Below are 21,264 nucleotides of genomic sequence, written 5' to 3'. Positions count from 1 at the left end.
TTACCCCAGCCTGACAAACCAAGAGAAACAGGACTTTTGGTTGATGTGGAGGGAATGATGAGGCAAAACCAGCAAACCCTAACAAGGGGAAATGGGACTTTTGGTTGATGTGGGGCAAAACCAGTAAACCCCAGCCTGACAAACCCAGGAGAAACGGGACTTTTGGTTGATGTGGGAGGAATGGAGGGAATTGTGGGGCAAAGCCACTTACCCTAGCCTGACAAACCAAGAGAAATTGGACTTTTTGTTGATGCGGAGGGAATGGAGGGAATCATGAGGCAAAACCAGCAAACCCTAAACAAGGGGAAATGGGACTTTTGGTTGATGTGGGGCAAAACCAGCAAACCCCAGCCTGACAAACCAAGAGAAACGGGACTTTTGGTTGATGTGGGTGGAATGGGGGGAATCGTGGGGCAAAACCAGCAACCCCCTGAAGCTCCCTCTGTGCTGTTCCCTTGCAGAGTGATGATCCCCAGCAGCAGCAGCCATAGCCATGCTGGGATTCGGGACGTGCTCCATGGGCGCCCCGGTGAGGGCGGCTGAGCTGGATGCCGCCTCGTCCCGCTGCATCCTGGCCCTGCCCGAGGAGGAGACGTGGCGCCAGCACCGCCTGGGGCTGATGCAGAACACCCATTCCTGCAACCTGCTGGAGCCCCAGAGCCTGGCCCAGGCCCTGGTGTCGCGCGCCGCCTCCTTGGACGCGCTGTGCGGGTCGCGCTGCCGCGATGGCGAGGTGGAACCGGGGCTGGCCCAGCTGGTGGCCGTGAGCCCCGAGGTGATCAAGCGCCGGCGGGGAGGGCTCATCGAGCAGAGGGACATCATCAAGGCCCACGAGGCACACAAGATGCAGAGCACGCCCCAGGCGCGGAGGAAGGAGTGGGAGTAAGTACTGGAGCGTCCTGTGGCGTTCGCGTTCTCGGAAAAATTCCTTTGCTCACGGTTTTTCTCCTGGGAAGCTGAGAGGTCTCAGAGAAAAGGAAAACAATTCTTGTCTCATTTGCTTCTCTTGTGTTGTGCTTGTGCGGAATGTGTTTGGTGATTGTTTCATTGGATTCTGCTGTGGGTTGTTTTGGCTCTTTGGCCAATCAGGGCCAAGCCGTGTCAGGACTCTGGAAAGAGTCACGAGCTGGGATCTCCAGCTGGGCAGAGTGACCCCAAGAAAAGTTGGAAAGTCTCTTTTTCTAGCCCGGCACTTGAAGGAGGAGTCAGAGCTCTTCATTTGTCATTCTCAAGGTTGTTTATTGTTTCTTATCTATAAAAAATTTTCTGTTGTCTAGCTGAGGTCTGTTCAGCAGGACAGTTCCAGGCCTTCTGCCTGCCCCAGGGCGGTGTTATGTCTTTATGCTAAAAACTACATGTACAATATTTACAATTACTTTCCAATACCCATCACCCATGTTAGACAGTGAGCTTCTACTCCAAACCAGTCCAGAAGTGCCAACATCACAGCAGAAGATAGAGGCCAAGAAGGAGAAAGGCTGGATATGCCCAGTTCCCCCCATCTTGCCTCCTGAACCCCCATACCAAAAACCCTAAAATCTACTTTTCCACCCTGTGATAACTTCACTAATATTCTATTTAAGCTGTTGTAGCCTGCTGATCTTCATACAAGGTTGGTAATTTGCTCCACGGTTCATAATCAAACCCACAGGGGCATTTTGGGCTCTGTGCCAGGGTCTCTGAGCCCCCTGGCAGGGTCTTGGCTGCTCAGGACAGCCAGAGGGATGCCCTGGGTCCTGACAGTCACGAGTTTTCATTATTATCTTTTTAGCATTCTGTAAGTATCCTTTCTGTATTCTTTAGTATAGTTTAGTTTAGTACTCTTTACTATAATATAGTGTCATAAAATGATAAATTAACCCTCTAAAAACATACAGTCAGATGCATCATTCCTGCCTTTGTCGGGCATCCCTACAAATGCAATAGCCCCAGCCAAGGTGGGCAGCTGGGGGGACTGGGAGCATTCCCTGTCCTGTGTGGGGCTGCTGGAAGGGTCTGGGGGTGCCCTCTTGGCTCCCTGTGGAGACAGCTGGGCTCCATCTCCTGACTCTGAGCTGGACGGTGGCATCCCATGGGAATGGTGTGTCCTCAGATTGTGGGGTGGCAGGTAAAAGTTGGAAACTTTCTGTTTAGGAAGTCCTCCAGGCAGTTTCCCTTGGCTGTATCTGGGTATTTAGATAACATTTGGGGCTGTTGCCTTTCTGCTTTTTCTGTGGCTTGACCCAGCTATGAGGGGATTATCTGTAGCTATGGTGGTTGGGGACATTTTTTGTGGGATTTGGAAGTGCTGAACCAAGGGTTGGACATGATCTTTGAGGCTTTTTCCATGATTTGTATTCAATTCTAAAAGGTGCCCAAGTCTTCCTGAATCAGAGCAAGCTGGGACATTAACAAACTTGAGAAAACAAGAGCTAGAACCCACAGGTTATTTTATTATTTTCCATTAATTAGCTTATTGTTTTATTTTCCTTTAATTAACTTATTCTCATGCTTTGCCTTGGTGCTGTGAGAAAAGCCCAGCTCCAAGTCCTGGATTGGGCTCTCTCACCCTATGCTCAGTGTATGGCAAGGCTGTGGCCACGCACTTCAGTCCCACATAGAAATAACATAATATTAATAATAATAAAAAATTATTATTTTATGTTTTAAATTAAAATAATAAAAACTACAATTAAAATTATAATCAAAATGATAATCACTATCATAATAATAGTGATATTAATTAAATAGAAATAACAATAATAACAATAACAACATCAATAATAATAACAATAATAATAATAATAATAATAATAATAATAATAATAATAATAATAATAATAATAATAATAATAATAGTAAAAACAAAAAAACCCAACTTCCCCTCCCTGTGCCTGCCCAGCAATCAGCAAGACAGCCTGGCATAAGCTGTTGCAGCACATCCTCCTCCACTATCACTGGTCTGGAGCAGTTCCCTGCCTCCAGAAGCTGATTTGGGAAATAATGTTTAATAAAACACCCAAAGGAGACGGGAGCCCCCGAATTAATGAGATGTGGCACGTTGCTTTGGCAAGATCTAGGTCAGTGCTCTGCTCGTGTGAGGCTGGTAGGGTTTCCTTGGGATGGCTTCCATGATTAAACCACTTGTGATAAGGCTGAGGCTGCTCCTGCTTTTATTTGGAGAGCAGCCCATGGCTGGGGCTGGGCTCTCCCTGGCCCTGCTCATCCCTTCGTGCCCAGGGAACCTCCTGGCTTTGCAGGGAAATAATAAATTGCCATATGGGCTCGGCAGGCGCTCGGTGCCTCGTTATCTTGTGCAGCCCCCTGGGGGTGCCAGATGAATAAATCATGGCGGGGCAGGAAGCTGAGGGGTGGCCTCCTTAATTGTTGGCTCGCTAATTAGCAGCCTGCAGCTCCACAGCTCTGCTTGGTGGCAGGGACGTGGGGCTGGAGCTCTTCCTGCTCCTGCTGGCGGGATGTGCCCACCTTTGGCTGCCCTCAGTTGCTCCATCCAGCAACACAATATTTAAAAAAAAAAAGCCCCCAAAAGCCCAATATTTCTGTTTTAAACCCAGAGGGAATGCTCAGTGTGGTTTAAGAGGATGCTTCTCCAGGCTGGAAGGGTCCTGGCTTTGCATTTCCCAGCTCCTGGGTGATTTGGTTTGTTATTTCATCCCATTTTGTGATGGTTTTCTGGAAGGCTGTGATGCTGGGGAGGACAATGGGCCCTTGGGCTTTGCAGCCCCCATGTCCCACTGAGGAGCAGAGAGCCCCACTCCCTGCCTCTACCAGGAATCTTCCTGGGATGTGGGTGTCAGGAAAATTAATCCACAAACACCAGAGGTTTATGTCCAAAAAGGAGACAGAGGAGCCCTTTTTGGCTTTATTGGAATAAAGGGAGAGGCCATGGGGCATTCCCCTGGGGTCTCTCCAATTTTTGGAGGACGCAGCCTCCTTTTTATCCCAGTTTCCCAGCTGCATTTCCCTTCTCTCTTTCCCCATTTCTGAGGTACTTGAGAGGTTCAGCCTTCCCAAAACACCTGATACCAGAGATTTCCCTCTAATCTACAACCTTCCCTTTTAATTTTTAATTCTTATGGAATTTAGGGGGTTTTCCCCATTGGCTGAGGTACCTGAGAGGTTCAGACTCCCTGATATGCCAGATACCAAAATTTCCCTCTAATGTACAACCCTCCCTTTTCATTTTTAATTCTTACAGAATTTAGGGTTTTTTCTTCTCCATTGTTTCTTTCCTCTCTCAATGTCTGATTTAATTTATCAGCAAACCTAAAGTTTATTTGTAAAAGCAAATCTCTTTTTTCCATTCATCAATCAATGGAATCCTTCCCATTGTTTCTTATCTCTCCCAGTGCTGGTTTTATCTCCCAGCAGCCCCACAGCTCATTTGTAAAGACAAATCCACTATTCCTCTCACTGGTGAGCACCAAGGGGCTTCTTCTGTTCCTTTCCCAGATTTCTGTGCCCTGCTAACCAACCAAGCCACAAAAACCACGTGCCAGAGGGTCCTGCTTGAACATCAGGAGGAGAGGGACTTTTGGTGAAGCAGGATGAGGGCGAATGGCTTTAAACTGGAAGTGAGTGGGTTTAAGGTTAAGAATTCTTGACTGTGAGGGTGGGGAGACCCACCACAGGTTGTCCAGAGAAGCTGTGGCTGCCCCTGGATCCCTGGAAGTGTCCAAGGCCAGGTTGGATGGGGCTTGGAGCACCATGGTCAGATGGAAGGTGGCTCCCTGTGGCAGAGAGGCTCAAACAAGATGATCCTTAAGGTCCCTTCCAATCCCAACCATTCCATCCTTCTGGGACAAGCCATCTGTGCTCTCCCCAAAGCTTTGCCAAAGCCCAGGCAGGTGGGCAGAACCAGCAATCCCAAAGCCCAGTCACAGGCATGCAGAACCAGCAACCCCAGCACCAGAGACATTTTCTGGCAATAGATGGATGCCCTATGGGTGAGAAAACAAAGCAAATTGATTTCCTTATGAGTAATTTTAATAGTAACAAAGCAATTTCCCTATGATTTCATTTTCCAAAGGGCCCATCTCACCTGCCTTGGATCACCCTGGGGGCTTTCACTGGGGCACTCTGGCTCTGGTTAGCAGTGAGGAGGGTATGGGAACTATAGCTCCATGTGTGGTGGAGGGCATTAAATGGGACATGGGAAACATGGAAAATGTCTGAGCAGCTCCAGGCTGTGGCTGGGTGCTCTGCAGGGTGCTGGGCACAGCCAAAGATGCTGCATGAGCTCCCCTGTCCTTGCAGATGTGGCACTGCTGGTGTGTAGCCAGATGTGGTTTAGCTGCTCTGAGGGGAGGGAAGAAAGGCTCTTTCTTTGTGCTCACCAGTGTTATTGTATTATTTGTGTTGGCAGGTCTGACCCTCACTAAACCTCTGCTGCCTTTTGCCAGGGAAACAATTCCACAAGTAGAATAGGAATAGGAAGGGTAAAATTATGTTTTCCCTGGTATTTTGGTTTTTTTTTCCCAAGAAGAAACCAAGACAGAAAACACCAAGTGCCTGTGGGGCAGTGGCTCTGGGGGAGGATTAACTTTATGGTGAAAAATGAATGTTCCAGCCCACCTTGTTCACGTCTGAGGGGCTCCAGCCCAGGGCAGACACTAAACCCCATTTTTCCATTGTGCCAGCCTGCTGCCCTGCCCTCCATCCCTGTGCTCACACACTGGGCTCAGGGATGGAGGAACCTGGAGAGATCTGCAGTGCCCCAAGGTGGGATCAGTGCTGTGTTTGCTCTGGATGCCTGGCAGCACCCTTTGGGTAGTGCTGGGCTTAGAGACAGCTCAGAAGAAAAGCTCCTCATCAAAACATGCAAACAGGGACCCTGCTGTGGCTCCTCCAGGAGGAGCAGCTTCTTCCTCAGGTGATGGTGAGGACAGGGAGCACATCCCAGAAAGGCTCCAGGCTGAGTTTGAAGCACACAGGGCCCAGCCCTGCTTCGCATGGCTGAAACCCACATGTGCATGGGGATTTAATCTTGGTTTGTGCAGTTTGGGGAATGCAAGCTGTGCTCTCGTTTTGGGATGATATTTACAGCCAGGGTGCATGGAAAAGCCTGATTCCAGGCAGGTGTTGGGCAGGCAATGGAGGAGGCTGAGGGGAAAGCAGCAGACCTGTGGCACAGTGAGGGTGGGATGCTGTAATTCAGCCTTTGAGCACCTGAGGTATCAGCAATGAGGAGAGATGGGGAAGACTTGGAGGTGGTCAAAGAATCCAATTTTACTGTGGAGTACAACTGCTTTTATACTTATTCTAGGAAGGCTAGTAATGTTTTACTACAGTGATTTGGTTAAAAATCATATAAACCAACTTATACATTTTAAGCATCTCTTGCTTGCAGAAGTCTGATGTAATTTTCTTTTTCTGGTAAACCTGTCTGATTGAATCTTCTTGCAATCTTGATTTAATCCTCAAAGTTCTGTTTGCTCTTGCCAAGGCATCCTGTTATCCAATCTCTTAAGCTAGCCAGGTACAAAATCCATAATCTGTCCTGTGTGTCCCAATATCCCAATCCTGAGTGAGGTGGAGGGTCTAAGTGTCCTGTGGGAAGCAAAACACTCTGCCCTCAGCACAGTGACCCCAAAGGAAAATGTAGATAAAAGTGATGTCCTGCCTTGCAGCATCTCAATTCACGTCTCTGGCGCTGTGAATTTGTGAGATCTCCTTTTTTTTGGGAGCCTGGGAGCTGCCAGGAGAAGGAGACCCAGCAAATGCCTGCTGTAGGGAGCTTGGTGCTGCCCTGTGAGACAAAGGGCCCTTTAGGTGTGTGCTGGTTCCATTTCCCCCAGTTCCATTGCTGTCTCCCAGTGTACTCCCCAGCACTATTGATTCTTTTGCTTCTTTTCTCTGCCAAGGTTGGGATTAAATGCATGAGATGGCATTTCTTGCTCAGACTCAGATGTTTGTTAGTTCTTATCCATGTCACAGTCTCACAAACTGTGAGCTCTACAGTACTTAAAAAAGTAAAAATGGAGCCCTAGCTCTCTCTTCACAAGGCCTTTCAAGGATAAACTGTCCAATTAAGAAGTGACACCTGAATTATTTTTACTTTTAACCCAATAACCAACAACCTGTAGCCCACAATGGAGACTTTTTTACCCAATTACACAAAATCACCCAAACCCATGAAGAAGAAGGTGGAGAAGAAGGTGAAGAAGGATCAGTCTCTGCCCTAAAACCTCCATCTTGCTTTGTATTTATTACTATATTCTAAAACCTTAAACTCTAAATTTTCCACCCTGTGATATTACACACTTTTATTCAAACTGCACATCTATAATCTCAATTCTGTCATTCAATTTTGGAAGCCTTCTCCACGGCCTCAGGTCAAATGCAGTGTTCTCTTGGGGGTCAGTGCCTGTCAGCACAGAAAGTGTGAAATTCTCAGTGGCCAGGGTTCCAGCACATCTGGGTCTGTCCTTGCCCACCTTGGGACATTCCATACCTGGGACATCCTTCCTCTAGATCCACCCATGCTTCCAAATCTTCTGCAACCCCCTGCAAAGCAATTAACCTCTCTGAGCCTAATGAGTGTCTCTTTGTTGATGTGGCTCTGCCTGTTTTTGTTTCCACCTGCATGAGGAGCAGTGCAGGCAGTGAAAAGGATCTGGGTGTGCTAAACCTGGCACAAATGCATGCCCTGAAATGTGGCTTTTGTCATGGCACCTTGCCTTGAGCAGCAGACAAACATTTCTCCAAAAGGGACCTGCCCTGAACCTCCTGTAAGAGCCAAAATGAGGGATGAGGAGCTCTCCAAAATGCAGTTTATTCCATCCAAGGTGTTACAGCAGTCCAGGGTCATGGGTGACAGAGCTGTGCCCACAGCTGTCAGCTCCAGCTGCAGGCTGGCCTGGAGACCCTTAGTTTAGGTTACAATGCATTATAGACTTTTCTTTTGGTTACAATACATTATATACTTTTCTTTTGGTTACAATGCATTATATACTTTTGGTTACAATGCATTATATACTTTTCTTTGCTGAATATCTTAATACAGTAGAACTAATCTATACTTTTACTATTATCTACAGCCTATCACAAATGCTATAATTACCATATTCATGTTACTGCTCTCCAATCACTAAAAGTCAGTACATTGCAGTTTAAGCTAGAAGTTGTTTTTCAGTTTTCTTGCAGTGGAAAATTCTGAGACATTTTTGCTGCAACATTTGCTGCCTTGTTTGCCTGTGCTATCTTTCTGCTTGGTAAAAACATCTTGTTTGAGGTGGGTTTATCCTTTGCTCTAACTCATAAAAATCCTTTCTAACTAACACACCCTTTGCCTCCTTGGTTATCCAGTCAGACTGGCTCAGCAATTCTTTTCTTCTGTATCAAAACTTGATTTCATTTCTATTCCTTCTTCAGGTTCTACATTCAAAACTCTTTCTGCTAAGCATGCATATCTGTGACACTTTCTTGCCAAACTTTCATCCTTCCCAACAACCTGCCTGTGCTCTCCCTGCTTCCCTTTGGTGCAGATCAAGGTTTGCATCCTGGGGAGGAGTTTTCTGGCTTTTCTGTGGTTGAGATGATCTCCAAGGTATCAGAAAGTCTATTTTCTACCAGCCCCATGACTGAAGAAGTGGAGATTCCTCAGTTCTGCTTTTCAAGGTTGTTTATTTTCTCTTATCTGTTCCATTCCGTCTCTGACCTGCTGAGATCTGTCCAGCAGGTCGGGTTGTGGCACAGTCCCTGCCCTTGGGGTGGTGTTGACTTTTTATATTAAGAACTACATGTGCTTTATTTACAATAATTTTCCAATACCTATCACCTATGTTAGACAATCTGTCTCTACTCTAAACCAATCCAGAAGTGTCACCATCACAGCAGAAGATGGAGGACAAGAAGAAGGAGGACAGGACACACCAGATTCCATCTTGCCCCTTGAACCCCCATTCTAAACCCCCAAAATTCTACTTTTTCACCCTGTGACAAATTCACTATCATTCTACTCAAACCCTTGTGGCTTGTAACTCTTCACACAAAGTTGGTAATTGTTTCCATGGGCTAAAATCAAAGGCACAGGTGTTTGTGACTCTGTGCCAAGGTCTCTGAGCCCCCTGCCAGGGTCTGGAATCACCCAGGGCAGCCAGAGCAATGTCCTGGGTTCTGACAGAGTTTGTTTTTCTGACGTGGCATGAACTCGAGTTCCACTGAATATCCTGGCAACAGCGTGGAAACAGCAGCATCCTTCACCCAGTTTCCTCAAAGCCTGGGTTTCTGGCACACCCTGCAGGAATTCCCTGAGCTAATTCCAGCGCCTGCAGAGCCTCCCAAGGGCTGCAGAGGGGTGGGCATCGAGGAGAGTCCAAGCCAGTTCATGTCACTGTGGTATTTTCTGAAAAATCCCTTGGCCAGGATTTCTTCTCCTGGGAAGCTGAGAAGCTTCAGCTTTTCTCTATTTTGCTGTTCTGGAATGTGGTGTGGAGATTGTTTATCCAAACATGTGGATTGTTTTTAATTAATGACCAATCACCATCAGCTGTGTCGGACTCTGAGGAGTCAGTCAGAGCTTTCATTATCATTCTTGTTTGGCCTTCTGTCTGTATCCTTTCTATTTCTTTAGTACAGTTTTAGTATAGCATAATATGTAATATAATGTAATATAATGTAATATAATGTAATATAATGTAATATAATGTAATATAATGTAATATAATATAATATAATATAATATAATATAATATAATATAATATAATATAATATAATATAATATAATATAATATAATATAATATAATATAATATAATCAGCCTTCTGAGAACTTAGATTTTCATCTCTCACCTCGTCCTGGGGACCCTCACAAACACCACCAGTGCAGGCTCAGAAGGGGTTCCAGGGAGCTCCTCAGGAGCTGAGCATGGAAGGACAGGGTAATTCCCAAGAGATGGCTTACAGAAGGCATTATTTAATATTTCTACAGAGGGGGGAGACAGGAGTCCCACCAGCAGAACAAAATCCTTAAATACGGAATGGAAAAATTTTAGACTAATATGGACCAATATGGACAAAAGAGAGCACAATGATTGCTTTGTTTTTGATGAAGCCACAAGTAGTTGCAAGCAAAACAGACTCTCCTAAAACCATGATATGCTTTTTGTCCCCTTTTTACTTTCTCCAGTAAATTTCTCATGTTGCTATTTTCATTGTAGTGCTATGTTTTATTATTCCATTAAGTTAATTAAGAGCACTTTCCTGTTAAGATTGATTTATGTTAAAGGCTGATTGGTCTTAAGTTTATTTAGAAATAATGCAGGCTCAGAAGTGGTTCTAGGGAGCTCCTCAGGTGGTTCCCAGGAGATGCCTCCACTCAGGAGCTGCTGCCTTGTGTTTTTCCACTGCCTCCTGGCAGCCCCTGCTTCCCTCACTGGAATCCCAGCTGCAGGTTTTTGGGAAGCTGTGTTAGCACCTCAAAATGTGGTCTGTGCCTTCCAGGGACCATATTGGTTCTCTTTTGCCCACATTGGGCCGTATTAGCCTTTGGAAGGAGCTTCCCCCTTGGCCTGGGGCTGGCTCAGAAACGCAGAGTTATTGTGGGGCAGGGAAGTGGCAAAGAGCCTCAGGCAGGGTCACCTATAGCAGGCTCCAATGTCCTCCAGGTTTCTCCCAGCAGAACATCCAGGTGGGTTTTGAGTGTCTCCACACATGGAGAGCCCACAGCTGTGACCGTGTTCACAGGGGTCTGAGGATATGAGGGAAGAGACGAGGATCTGACTCCATGTTTCAGAAGGCTTGATTTATTATTTTATCATATATATTACATTAAAACTGTACTAAAGGAATAGAAGCAAGGATTAATCAGAAGGTTGGCTAAGAATAGAAAAAGAAAGAATGATAGCAAAAGCTTTGGTCTCGGACAGACTCCGAGACAGCTGACTGTGATTGGCCATGAATTAGAAACACCCAACATGAGACCAATCACAGATGCACCTGTTGCATTCCACAGCAGCAGATAATCATTGTTTACATTTTGTTCCTGAGGCCTTTCAGCTTCTCAGGAGAAAAATCCTAAGGAAAGGATTTTCATAAAAACATGTCTGTGACACACAGCCTCTCTGGGTAGCTTGTCCAAAATGTTTCCTTGCCCTCACAGTGAAAAAGTTTATTCCTCTGTGCAGGCAGAATTGGTTTTGTGGCAGTTTGTGCCTGTTGTCTGAAGCCTCTGGAGGAGCTTTGCCTCTTCTCTCCCTCTGTGCATGGATCAGATCCTCTGTGAGCCTCTTCTGAGCAGCCCCAGCTCTCCCAGCTCCTGTCCTTCTGTCACCTTCCCTGGAGCTGCTCCCGGAGCCCCTGTCCCCTGTCCTGTGGGGCACAGCACTCTGGATGTGTCACCAGGGCTAAGTGAAGGGGACAGGCCACCTCCTTGACCCACTGGCTTTGCCTGACACACCCCAGGGAGTTGCTGGCCCATTTTTTATAAGACCATAGTGCTGGTGGCCACCACGTCCCTTGGGATGTGTCCTTGGGACTGGTGAGGGTACACCCTGAGTGAGTGCTGTGTCCCCTTTGTTTGGGAAGGATGTTGAGATGTTTGAGCACATCCAGAGGGGGCAACGAGGCTGAGGAGGCGCTGGGAACACAAACCCTGTGAGGAATGACCGAGGGATCTGGGGATGCTCAGCCTGGAGAAAAGGAGACTCACAGGTGCCCTCATCAATCTCTGGAGCTCCTGAAAGATGGCTGTGCTCAGCTGGGGCTGGGCTCTTTCTCCAGCAGCACTGACAGAACCACAGCACACAGCCTCAAGCTGCACCAAGGGAAATACAGGCTGGATATTAGGGTAAAGTTTTTCACAGAAAGGGTGATAAAGCTCTGGAGTGGCTGCCCAGGGAGGTGGTGGAGTCCCCATCCCTGGGTGTGTTTAACAAAGCCTGGATGTGGCACTGGGTGCCAGGGTTTAGTTGAGGTGTTGGGGCTGGGTTGGACTCGATGGTCTTGGAGATCTCTTCCAACCCAGTGATTCTGTGATTTCTGTGGGGCTCTCCCTGCCCAGCCCCTCCCCAGCCAGCACAGACGGGTTTGTTTCTCCCCCAGTGCAGGGTTTGGTGTTTCCAGCTCCACGCTGCTCTTCTGCTGTTCCTCCAGGCTGCTGGAGTCCCTCTGGATGGCAGCACAGCTTCAGCACTGCCTGGTTTTTAGCATCTCCCTGCACTGGCAGAGCGTGATTCGCTGCAGCACCCACACTTCTGATATTTCCTGCTCATTTTCATCCTAGTCCTTTCCCTCCTCTGGGATAATTCAGCCTCTTCCCCTCTCCCAGCCAGTCCCCAGCTGTCCCTGTGTGGTTCTGATGGGAGGCTGGCTGCTGTTTGTGACAGAGGCGTTTTCCAGCCTCTCCAGTTTGTAGGGTTAATGTTATTTACTATTCTCTATTTCTCCAGTGTAGTACCTGCCTTGACCCTCCCACCTCCCACACTGTTTGTATTTCAGGGATAACAGTGTAATAGATTAATTCAGGGACCTCAGGAGGGATCTAGTTTGATCAGACAATCACTTATTTTTCATTTTCTCCACATTTCCATTTGACAATACGGAGGATGGTTCACTGGGCACTCCCAAAATGGCATTTTCTCAACTAAGTGTGGGGAGGCTCTGGCGCAGGTTGCTCAGAAAAGTTGTGGATGTCCCATCCCTGCAACTCATAGACAGCACCTGATTCACTGTAACTTCCTTTCCTATTGTATTTGTGGGGTGCCCCGTGGCAGGGAGGAATGATGGATCTGACTCCATGTTCTCAGAAGGCTAATTTATTTTTATATATTATGTTATATGTAATATGTTATATTACATTACATTACATTATATTACATTACATTATATTACATTACATTATATTACATTACATTATATTACATTATATTATATTATACTATATTATACTATATTATATTATGCTATATTATACTACATTACATTACATTACATTGTGTTATAATTATGCTATACTAAAGCATACAGAAAGGATACTTACACAATGCTAAAAAGATAATAATGAAAACTCCTGACTTTTCCAGAGTCCTGACACAGCTTGGCCCTGATTGGCCAATGAGTCAAAACAATTCACATGAAACCTATGAAACAATCACCTGTTGGATAAACAATCTCCAAACCACATTCCAAAGCAGCAAAACACAGGAGAAGCAAATGAGATAATTATTGTTTTCTTTTTTCTCTGAGGCTTCTCAGCTTCCCAGGAGAAAAATCCTGGGTGAAGGGATTTTTCAGAAAATATGAATGTGACACTTTCCCTTGCATTTTCCCTGGTGGAATTAAGCCCAAAAATTCCTCAATGAGTTTTTTCCCCATTGAGGAATGCTGGGGGCCGTGCTCAGCCTTGGCTGCTGAGGGTGTTTGCCTTCAGGGAGGCTGCTGAGCTGCCTGCCTGTCACTGCAGCAAGGGGGAAGCTTTTTCACACCTCCCAGCACTGAGGAGCTCTCAGAGAGAGGTTTTGCTCCTTTGGCCTTTTCTCTTTCACAGGTTTGGGAGAGGGAAGCAGCATCTCCTTCCTGGCTGCACGCCAGGGATGGGGCTTCTCTGGCTGTCTTGAGCATCAGCTGCTCAGTGCAAGTTCAGACCTGCTGAAAAAAAAAAGAAAAAAAAATTTTCAACAGCTCTGTCTTCTCCTGGCTCTTGTCCTGACAACGTGGTTTTGTCAAAGCCACCCCTGTTTGCTAGCAGGGCTGCTTTGGGGAAAGCTGAGCCTGGGAGTTTGGTTTCTTTAGGTTGGAGATGGAGCTGGAGGAGTTGTGGTCCAGAACTCGCTTTCTTGCTTTTTTTCTGGTCCATCCAGCCCTGGATGGACCATAAAAGAATATAATATAAATAATAACAATAATAAAAAGAATATAATATAATATAATATCCTTTTTATCGCAAGGGGTGTTTGCAGCCCAAAGACAGGAAGGAGGCTCCTGTGCCATCCCACCCCCTGGCACTGGGTGCTCTGCTAGGTTTATCCACCTTGAGCCTTGCAAGGTGGGCAGAGAGCAGAGAAAGCACTGGAGGCTCCTCAGGCATGGACCTGCCTCTTGGAGGGGTGAAAATGAGAATAAAAAGGGTATAAGAGAGAAGAAAATCTCCTGCTGGCTTTGGCAGGAGCTAACACTGCTGTGCTGGACCCCTCTGGAGGCTGGGGGATTTCTTTTGCTTTGGGTAGGGCAGCAGCTGAAAAAATGCTTCTAGAAATCCCTCTCCAAGCCTTTGACAGGCTAGAAATAAGTTTTCTGCTGTTGGCTGTTCATGGATGGCTCTGGGGATGTATTTTCTGAGCTTGTTCCCACACACATGTAGAGTTTGGCAGCTTGCTGTCTGGCTCTTTGGTGGCAAGAAGGAGAATTTCCCCCCAGGTCTCTGCTCCATCCCTTCCTCACCTCTTTGCTCTCCCTTTCTCCATGCTGCTCAGCCCCAATATTTTGGGCATGGCCATTCTGAAGAATTCCTATTTTCCCTCATTGGATCTTCTCAAGTGGATTTCTCTGGAAGTGCCTTGCCCAAAGCTGGACCTGTGTGAGGCGGAGGAGAGTGGGGATCTGTGATCTCACCTCCTGCCATCAGCCGGGGATGCTCCACAAGCTCTTGCTTGTGTGCAGGGATTTGGGGGCTGGGAACAGCCATGGAAATTCCCTTTAATGTGGTGGCAAAGAGGGGAGGGTGGACAGCTGTTCCCTGAGAGGGGGGATCGCTGCAGCCTGCCCAGAGCAGGCAGGATGTGACTGCAAATGCCAATTACAGCCCGGGCTGGCAAAGCTGAATGAAGCAGCAGGGCACTCCAGGCAATTTATTAATGGCTGATTATTGCAGGGCCCTTCAGTTGAGCCACAAAGCCTCCAGGGCTGAGGCAGGGTTGGCCTGAGGAGCTCTGCATTGCCAGGAGCTCTCAGAGTGGGGTATTTGGGTAGGAAAGGGGAGAGCAGGCAGTGTCAGGCTAGGGGGAAGCATCCCTGCAACGCTGTCCCTTTTCTCAGCAGTTTTAGGGTGATGGGGTCTCACCTGCCTGTGTTTGAAGGGGCCAGCAACTCCCCTGAAGTCGTTTGGCTTCAGAGGTGGCTCTGGGTTTTGGTTGGGTGTTTTTGTGGAGCACAAAGTGCTGAGCCCTGTGGGGGTGGGTTAGTGCAGGCACTGAGCCCCACAGGGACAGAGTGAGCCCCAAAACCAGCCCCTGTGGGTTCTGTGGGGCTGGGTGCACATCCATCCCTGATGGAAATCAGCCCCTGTGGGTTCTGTGGGGCTGGGTGCACATCCATCCCTGCTGGAAATCAGCCCCTGTGGGTTCTGTGGGGCTGGGTGCACATCCATCCCTGCTGTGCCCCTAAAAGCGCCCAGGGCTGGAGGTTCCTTTGCTGTCTTTAATATTCTCCCAGCCTGCCATCATTTAAAAGTCTAGTTGAAGATTGGGAATTGGACTAAATGGCCTTTAAAGGTCCTTCCCAACCCAGTCCATTCTGTGATCCCACCATTTGGTTGCTAAGTCCACCTTTAATTCAAGATTCAACAGCATTCTCCTGTATCAGTGGCTCTGATACAGAGAAGCCCCACTCTATGCACGTGGGGCCACATCTCCCTTAAATGAGTTTAATCTTCTTTTATAAGATGTATTTTAAGAGAAATTAAATTTTTCAAAATAATATAACACTTTTTAGCTTCTAACTGCCAAGTTTTTGAGATATTTAGGTTTTTTTAGCTTAACAAAATATCAAAACTACGCTCAATGGTTAAACTTAAAAATTAACAGATATGCATGTTAAAACCACTAATATATATATATATAATTTTAGAAATCATAATGGCATCAGAGACACCATTAATGTGTGTATTTATAAGGTGTATTTTAAGAGAAATTTAATTTTTCAAAATAATATAACACTTTTTAGCTTCTAACTGCAAAGTTTTTGAGATGTTTGATGTTTTAGCTTAACAAAATATCAAAACTACGCTCAATGGTTAAACATAAAAATTTACAAATATGCATGCTAAACCCACTAAAATATGTATATAAAATTTATGAAACTGTTCCTGGAAAAAACCCTGCATTCCTGCATGGTTATCAACACACTTCTGAGTCACAGCTACTCCTCAGTCCCAATTTGAAACTTGGCCAGAGCACACTGGAGAGATGCCTCTCATTTGATTTTTTTATTTTTTTAATTTTAAATTTTATTTTTTTTTTCCTCTCAGCAGAGCCACATTTAAAAAATAAATCAGGATGCCAAAAGGCACTTTCTAAGATGAGTGCAGGCCTGGGAATATCAGTCATGGAAGGGGAGCCTGTCCTCCCTCTCCAGACTCTATTAGAATTATAGAATGGCCCAGGTTTGAAGGCACCCTAAAATTCATTTTCTCCAACCCCTCTGCCATGGGCAGGGACACTTTCCTCTATCCCAGGTTATTCCAAGGCCCATCCAGCCTGGCCTTGGACATTTCCAGGGATGGGGCAGCCACAGCTTCTCTGGGCACCCTTGGGAAGAAATCCTCTGGAATTCCCTCCCAATATCCCATCTCACCATTCCCCCTTGTCCTGTCACTCCAGGCCCTTGCCCAAATTCACTCTCCAGCTCTCTCGAGTCCCTTTAGGCACTGGAGCAGCTCTGGTGTTCTGAGCATCCCGAGGCTTGGCAGAGGATGCTTTTAACATTAGTTCCTGAGTTTTGGTTTTGATTTTTGGGTTTTTTTGTTTTTTTGTTTTTTTGTTTTTTTTTTTAATTTTTTCTATTTGTTTGGGGTTCTTTGATTTTGTTTGGTTTTGGGTTTTTTGGTGTTTTTTTTTTTTGTTGTTGTTGTTTTGTGTGGGGTTTTTTTGTGGTTTTTTTTTTGGTTGGTTGGTTGGTTTTGGGGGATTTTTTTTGTATTTTTGGGGCTTTTTTGTGGGTTTTTTGTTGTGGCTTTTTTTGGTTTTGGGGGATTTTTGGTTGTTTTTTTTTTTTTCCCTGGGTTTTGTGGTTTTTTTGGTGGGATTTTTTTTTGCTTTTTTCGGTCTTTTTTGTTTGGTTGGTTGCTTTTCATTTTATTGGGGGGGATTTTTTTGTTTATTTGGTGGATTTTTTGTGGGTTTTTTGTGTGTTTTTTTGTGGGTTTTTTGTTGCTTTTTTGGTGCAGTTTTTTGTTTGCTTTATTTTGGGGGGATTTTTTGTTTTCTTGGTGGGGTTTTTTGGTTGTTTTTTGTGGTTTTTTTGTTGTGTTTTTTGTGTTTGTTTGTTTTTTAGGGATTCTTTTGGTTTTTTGGTGTTTTGGGGTTTTTTTTGTTGTTTCCTGTTTTGATGAGTTTTTTGTTTTCTTTTATTTAGATTTTCTGTTTTGGGGTGGGTTTTTTTTGGTGCCCAGGGGCACCAAATCTCTACCTACCAATGCACAGACAGGAGATTTTTGTTTGTTTGTTTTGGGGGGATGTTTTTTTGTTTTGCCTTTTTTTTTTTTTTTGTGGTTTTAATGTTTTGTTTTCGTTTTGGGGATTTTTTTGTTTTCTTGGTGGGGTTTTTTTGTGGGTTTTTTGTTGTGTTTTTAATGTGGTTTTTTTTTTTTTGTTTGGTTTGGGGGATTTTTTGGGTTTTTTTGTGGTTTTTATTTGTTTTTTTTGTGGTTTTGTTTTATTTTAGTTTTTTTTTTGTTTTCTTGGTGGGTTTTTTTGCATTTTCTTTTTGTTGTTGTGGGGGTTTTTTTGTTTGTTTGGTTTGGGGGGATTTTTTTTTTTTGTGGGTTTTTTTTTTGTAGTTTTGTTTTTGGGGATTTTTGTTTTGTTTTCTTGGTGGGGTTTTGTGGTTTTTTGTTGCTGTTGTTTTTTTTGTTTTGGTGGTTTTTTTTTTTTGTTTGGTTTGGTTTTGTTTTGGGGTTTTTTGGTGGGATTTTTTGGGTGTTGGTTTTTTTTTTTTTTTTTTTTTTTTTTTTTTTTTGTTTGTTTGGTTTTGTATTTTTTGGTGCCTGCAGCCAGCAACGCAAAGATTTTGGGATACTCCGCTGGCCGCACAAAGGGATGCTCGGCGGGCTCTCACCCGATCCGAGCATCCCTGGGGTGGCCGGGAGGGGACAGCTGCCACTAGATGGCAATGCCGGAGCGGCTGCGGCTCCACGGAGGGGGATGCGACACCGGGATGTGACACCGGGATGTGACACCCGGGATGTGACAGCGGGATCCCGTGTGCCATGGGGTGTCCGGCCCTGCTGGCGGGGCTGGGAGAGGCGGGGACAGAGCACGGAGGGGACTCGGGTGTGAGAATCGCAGAATGTGGCATCGTTCCGGTGGCAAAAGGCTTTAAACTCATCGAGTCCAACGTTAATGAGGGATGTGGGACTCCAGGCAGCTCTCCAAAATGCAGTTTATTCCATCCAAGGTGTTACAGCAGGACAGAGCTGTGCCTACAGCTGTCAGCTCCAGCTGCAGGCAGGCCTGGACACTCTTAGTTTAGGTTACGATGCATTCTATACTATTCTTTTGGTTACAATGCATTCTATGCTTTTCTTTGCTGAGCATCTTCATACAGCAGAACCAATCTATACCTTCACTTTTATCTATAGCCCATCACAACTGCTATAATTACCATATTCATGTCACTGTTCTCCAATCACTAAAAGTCAGTACATTACAGTTTAAGCCAGAAGTTGTTTTTTCAGTTTCCTTGCAGTGGAAAATTCTGAGACTTTTTGTTGCAGGATTTGCTGCCTTGTTTGCCTGTGCTATCTTCCTGCTTGGTAAAAACATCTTCTTGTTTGGGATGGGTTTATCCTTTGCTCTAAGCCATAAAAACCCCTTCTAACTAACACACCCTTTGCCTTCTTGGTTAGCCAGTCAGACTGGCGCAGTCTTTTCTTCTGTATCAAAACTTGGTTTCCTTTCTATTCTTCTTCAGATTCTACCTCCAAAAATCTTTCTGCCAAGCACACATATCTGTGAGACTTTCTTGTCAAACTTTCACCCTTCCCAACACACTAACCCAGCACTGCCAAGGCCACCACCCGGCTGTGTCTCCAAGTGCCACATGTGCACATCTCCAAATCCTTCTAGGGTTGGTGACTCCACCACTTCCCTGGGCTGCCCTTTCCAGGGCTAGACAATGCTTTTGGACAAGGCACCTTTCCTAAAATCCAGCCTGAACATCCCCTGGTGTGACTGGAAGCTGTTTCCTCTTGTCACTTGTTGCCTAACAGAAGAGACTCACCTTGCTTCATCCTCCTTTCAGGAGCAACCAGGTCTCTCCTGGGCCTCCCTTTCTCCAGGCTGAGCCCCCCTCATCTCCCTGAGCTGCTCCTCCTCAGAGCTTGCTGGAGCCTGGCTCTGTAAAACCGAGCTCATCCCCAGCGCCTTCCTGTCCTGGCACCTGCTGTTCCCTGTCTTCCCACATTTCCTGCCCTGATAAAAAACCCAAACAGCCCCACAGAGCTGGCTCTGAGTCCCTGGGCCACGTTGAATCATGTGGGCATCAGCCACACTTGTCCCTGACTCACAAATCCCAGCGTGCTGGGTGAGGGTCAGGATGAGGATGGCAATAAACATCCTGGGAAACAGAGCCTGCATCTCTTGGCATAGCCAGAGAGGGTTTTTGTTTTTTTTAATTTATTTCCTTTTGGCTCTCAATCTTCTCTTAAGGAGCTGCTTTCTCATAAATATCCCATCCTTTAGCACTGTCTGAGCAGGAGAGAGGCTCCCAGCGGGGTCATCCTCTGCAGCAGTGAGTGTGGAGCAGGGGTGAGAGCTGGCTCTGGGTTCAGGGCACAGCTCAGGGCCCCAGCAGAAGTGTCCAGGTAAGGGATCTTACCTGCATCTGAGGTACTCAGATCCCTGCTTTCAGGGAATGAGGATGAAGGCTGCCTTCCTCCTCCTCAGCCCTTGCTCAGAGCCAGGCAGGGATGCAGTGCTGGTGCAGCCCTCCCCATCCTCCCGGGGCTCTGAATTGGGGCTGGGGGAGGCCTTGCTGGGCAGGCAGGGGTGGGACAGGGCTGGGGCAGCAGGAGCAGGAGCTCTGCGAGGCCGAGGAGCTGCCCCTGGCAATGGACCAGCCTCAGGCTTAATTAACAGGGCTGAAAGGTGGCAAGAGCAGCGTTGGTGGGAAGGAGGAGGAGGAGGTGGAGGAAGAGGAAGAGGTGGGGTGAGCCACAAATTGATTCGTTTGGGGCAGTGTCTTGCCTGGGCTGGCTGGAAGGGACTGTAACCAGCTGGTGGCTGCTGTGGCCACCCCCTTGCCTGATGTCAGTAGGATGCAGAGCCAGGGTCACTGTGCTTTGGGAGGGATCTGGGTACCTCTGCTCCACTCTGGGCTGCAGGGGCTTGTTGTTCACCCCCAGGTACCCCACTTTGCTTATAAACATCATTGGAAGGAGAGAATTAGGAAGGGTTGGGTGTCACAGGGAGCTGGTGGGTGCCTGGCTGAGCTTGGGGCAGAGCTCCCACAGCCCTTTTTGCAAACACTCCTCTGTTGCCTTGCTGAGGAGGATCTGGCCCTTCCTCTTTCTCACCCAGCCAGACCAAGGGCTCCTGGCAGTGCACCCAGCAGAGCCTGGCCCAAAAAACCCAAACCCTGTGGCCCTTCAGCCACTCCAGAGCCTGCAGAGTGCTCAGTGTCCACTCCCTGCTCAGGTGTTGCCAGGCTGCACGGACGGAGAAGCCCTGGCCCAAATGAGTCAATGATTTATGTGATTAGGAGCTTTATCAATTTATTTATTAAAATTGAAATGCCTCAAGCAGCCCTGGCTGCAGGTGTGAGGGGCAGGGCAGCAGGCTCTGTGCTTGCAGGGCAGGGTGCTCTGGTGGGGTGGGCAAGGGAAGAGCATGGCAGGGACCCTGGGTGTCCTGTGCTGCTGGCTGGAGCCGTGGGGTGGGAAATGCAGGTAGAGAGGGTGTCACAGGCCCTGGGGTTCAGCAGGAGGAGTGGGGGACCCTGCATGTGAACAGCTCTCAGGGTGTGTGCTGTGCTGTGCCCTGCTGTGCCAAGAGGCCCTGGGGACATCCCTGGGGGCACCCTGTGTGTGCCAGCAGGGCAGGGTGGGTTCCCCAAAGCTGGCTGGGTGTGCAGGCAGCCCCCAGAGCGGGGCACAGCTCAGCACAGCCCCAGGGGACCCTGGGTGACCTTGGCACTGCAGCAGCAGCAGTGTCCCCACTGCCCTGCCCTCACTACAGGGGGGAGCAGGGTCACCCCCAGCCCCAGGGAAGCTCCTGCAGGGGGGCACATCCAGCCCAAGGGTTTTTACACCTCCTGGACGAGCCGCTTTTCCCAGCCACCCTCGTGTGTCAAGAGGAGGAAAATCCCGAGGTGTGGAGGCTCATCTGTATG

The 21,264-nt window shown here is 47.0% G+C and overlaps 1 protein-coding gene across 5 annotated transcripts in view; it reads left to right on the top strand.

The window, feature by feature from the left end:
- Window positions 1-21,264, top strand: part of CACNA1E (calcium voltage-gated channel subunit alpha1 E) — a 153,794-nt gene that overhangs the window by 26,833 nt on the left and 105,697 nt on the right. For all 5 annotated transcript variants that reach the window (XM_058029920.1, XM_058029921.1, XM_058029916.1 and 2 more), the window contains exon 2: window positions 462-882. In XM_058029920.1, the coding sequence (XP_057885903.1) occupies window positions 494-882 (389 nt within the window). In that variant the 5' untranslated portion in view covers window positions 462-493. The remainder of the gene's footprint in view (window positions 1-461; window positions 883-21,264) is intronic.

Source organism: Melospiza georgiana, chromosome 9 (assembly GCF_028018845.1).
Source record: "Melospiza georgiana isolate bMelGeo1 chromosome 9, bMelGeo1.pri, whole genome shotgun sequence".
Taxonomy (NCBI): domain Eukaryota; kingdom Metazoa; phylum Chordata; class Aves; order Passeriformes; family Passerellidae; genus Melospiza; species Melospiza georgiana.
The sequence above is the reverse complement of the archived record's forward strand: the minus strand, read 5'-3'. Positions and strand labels throughout refer to the sequence as shown.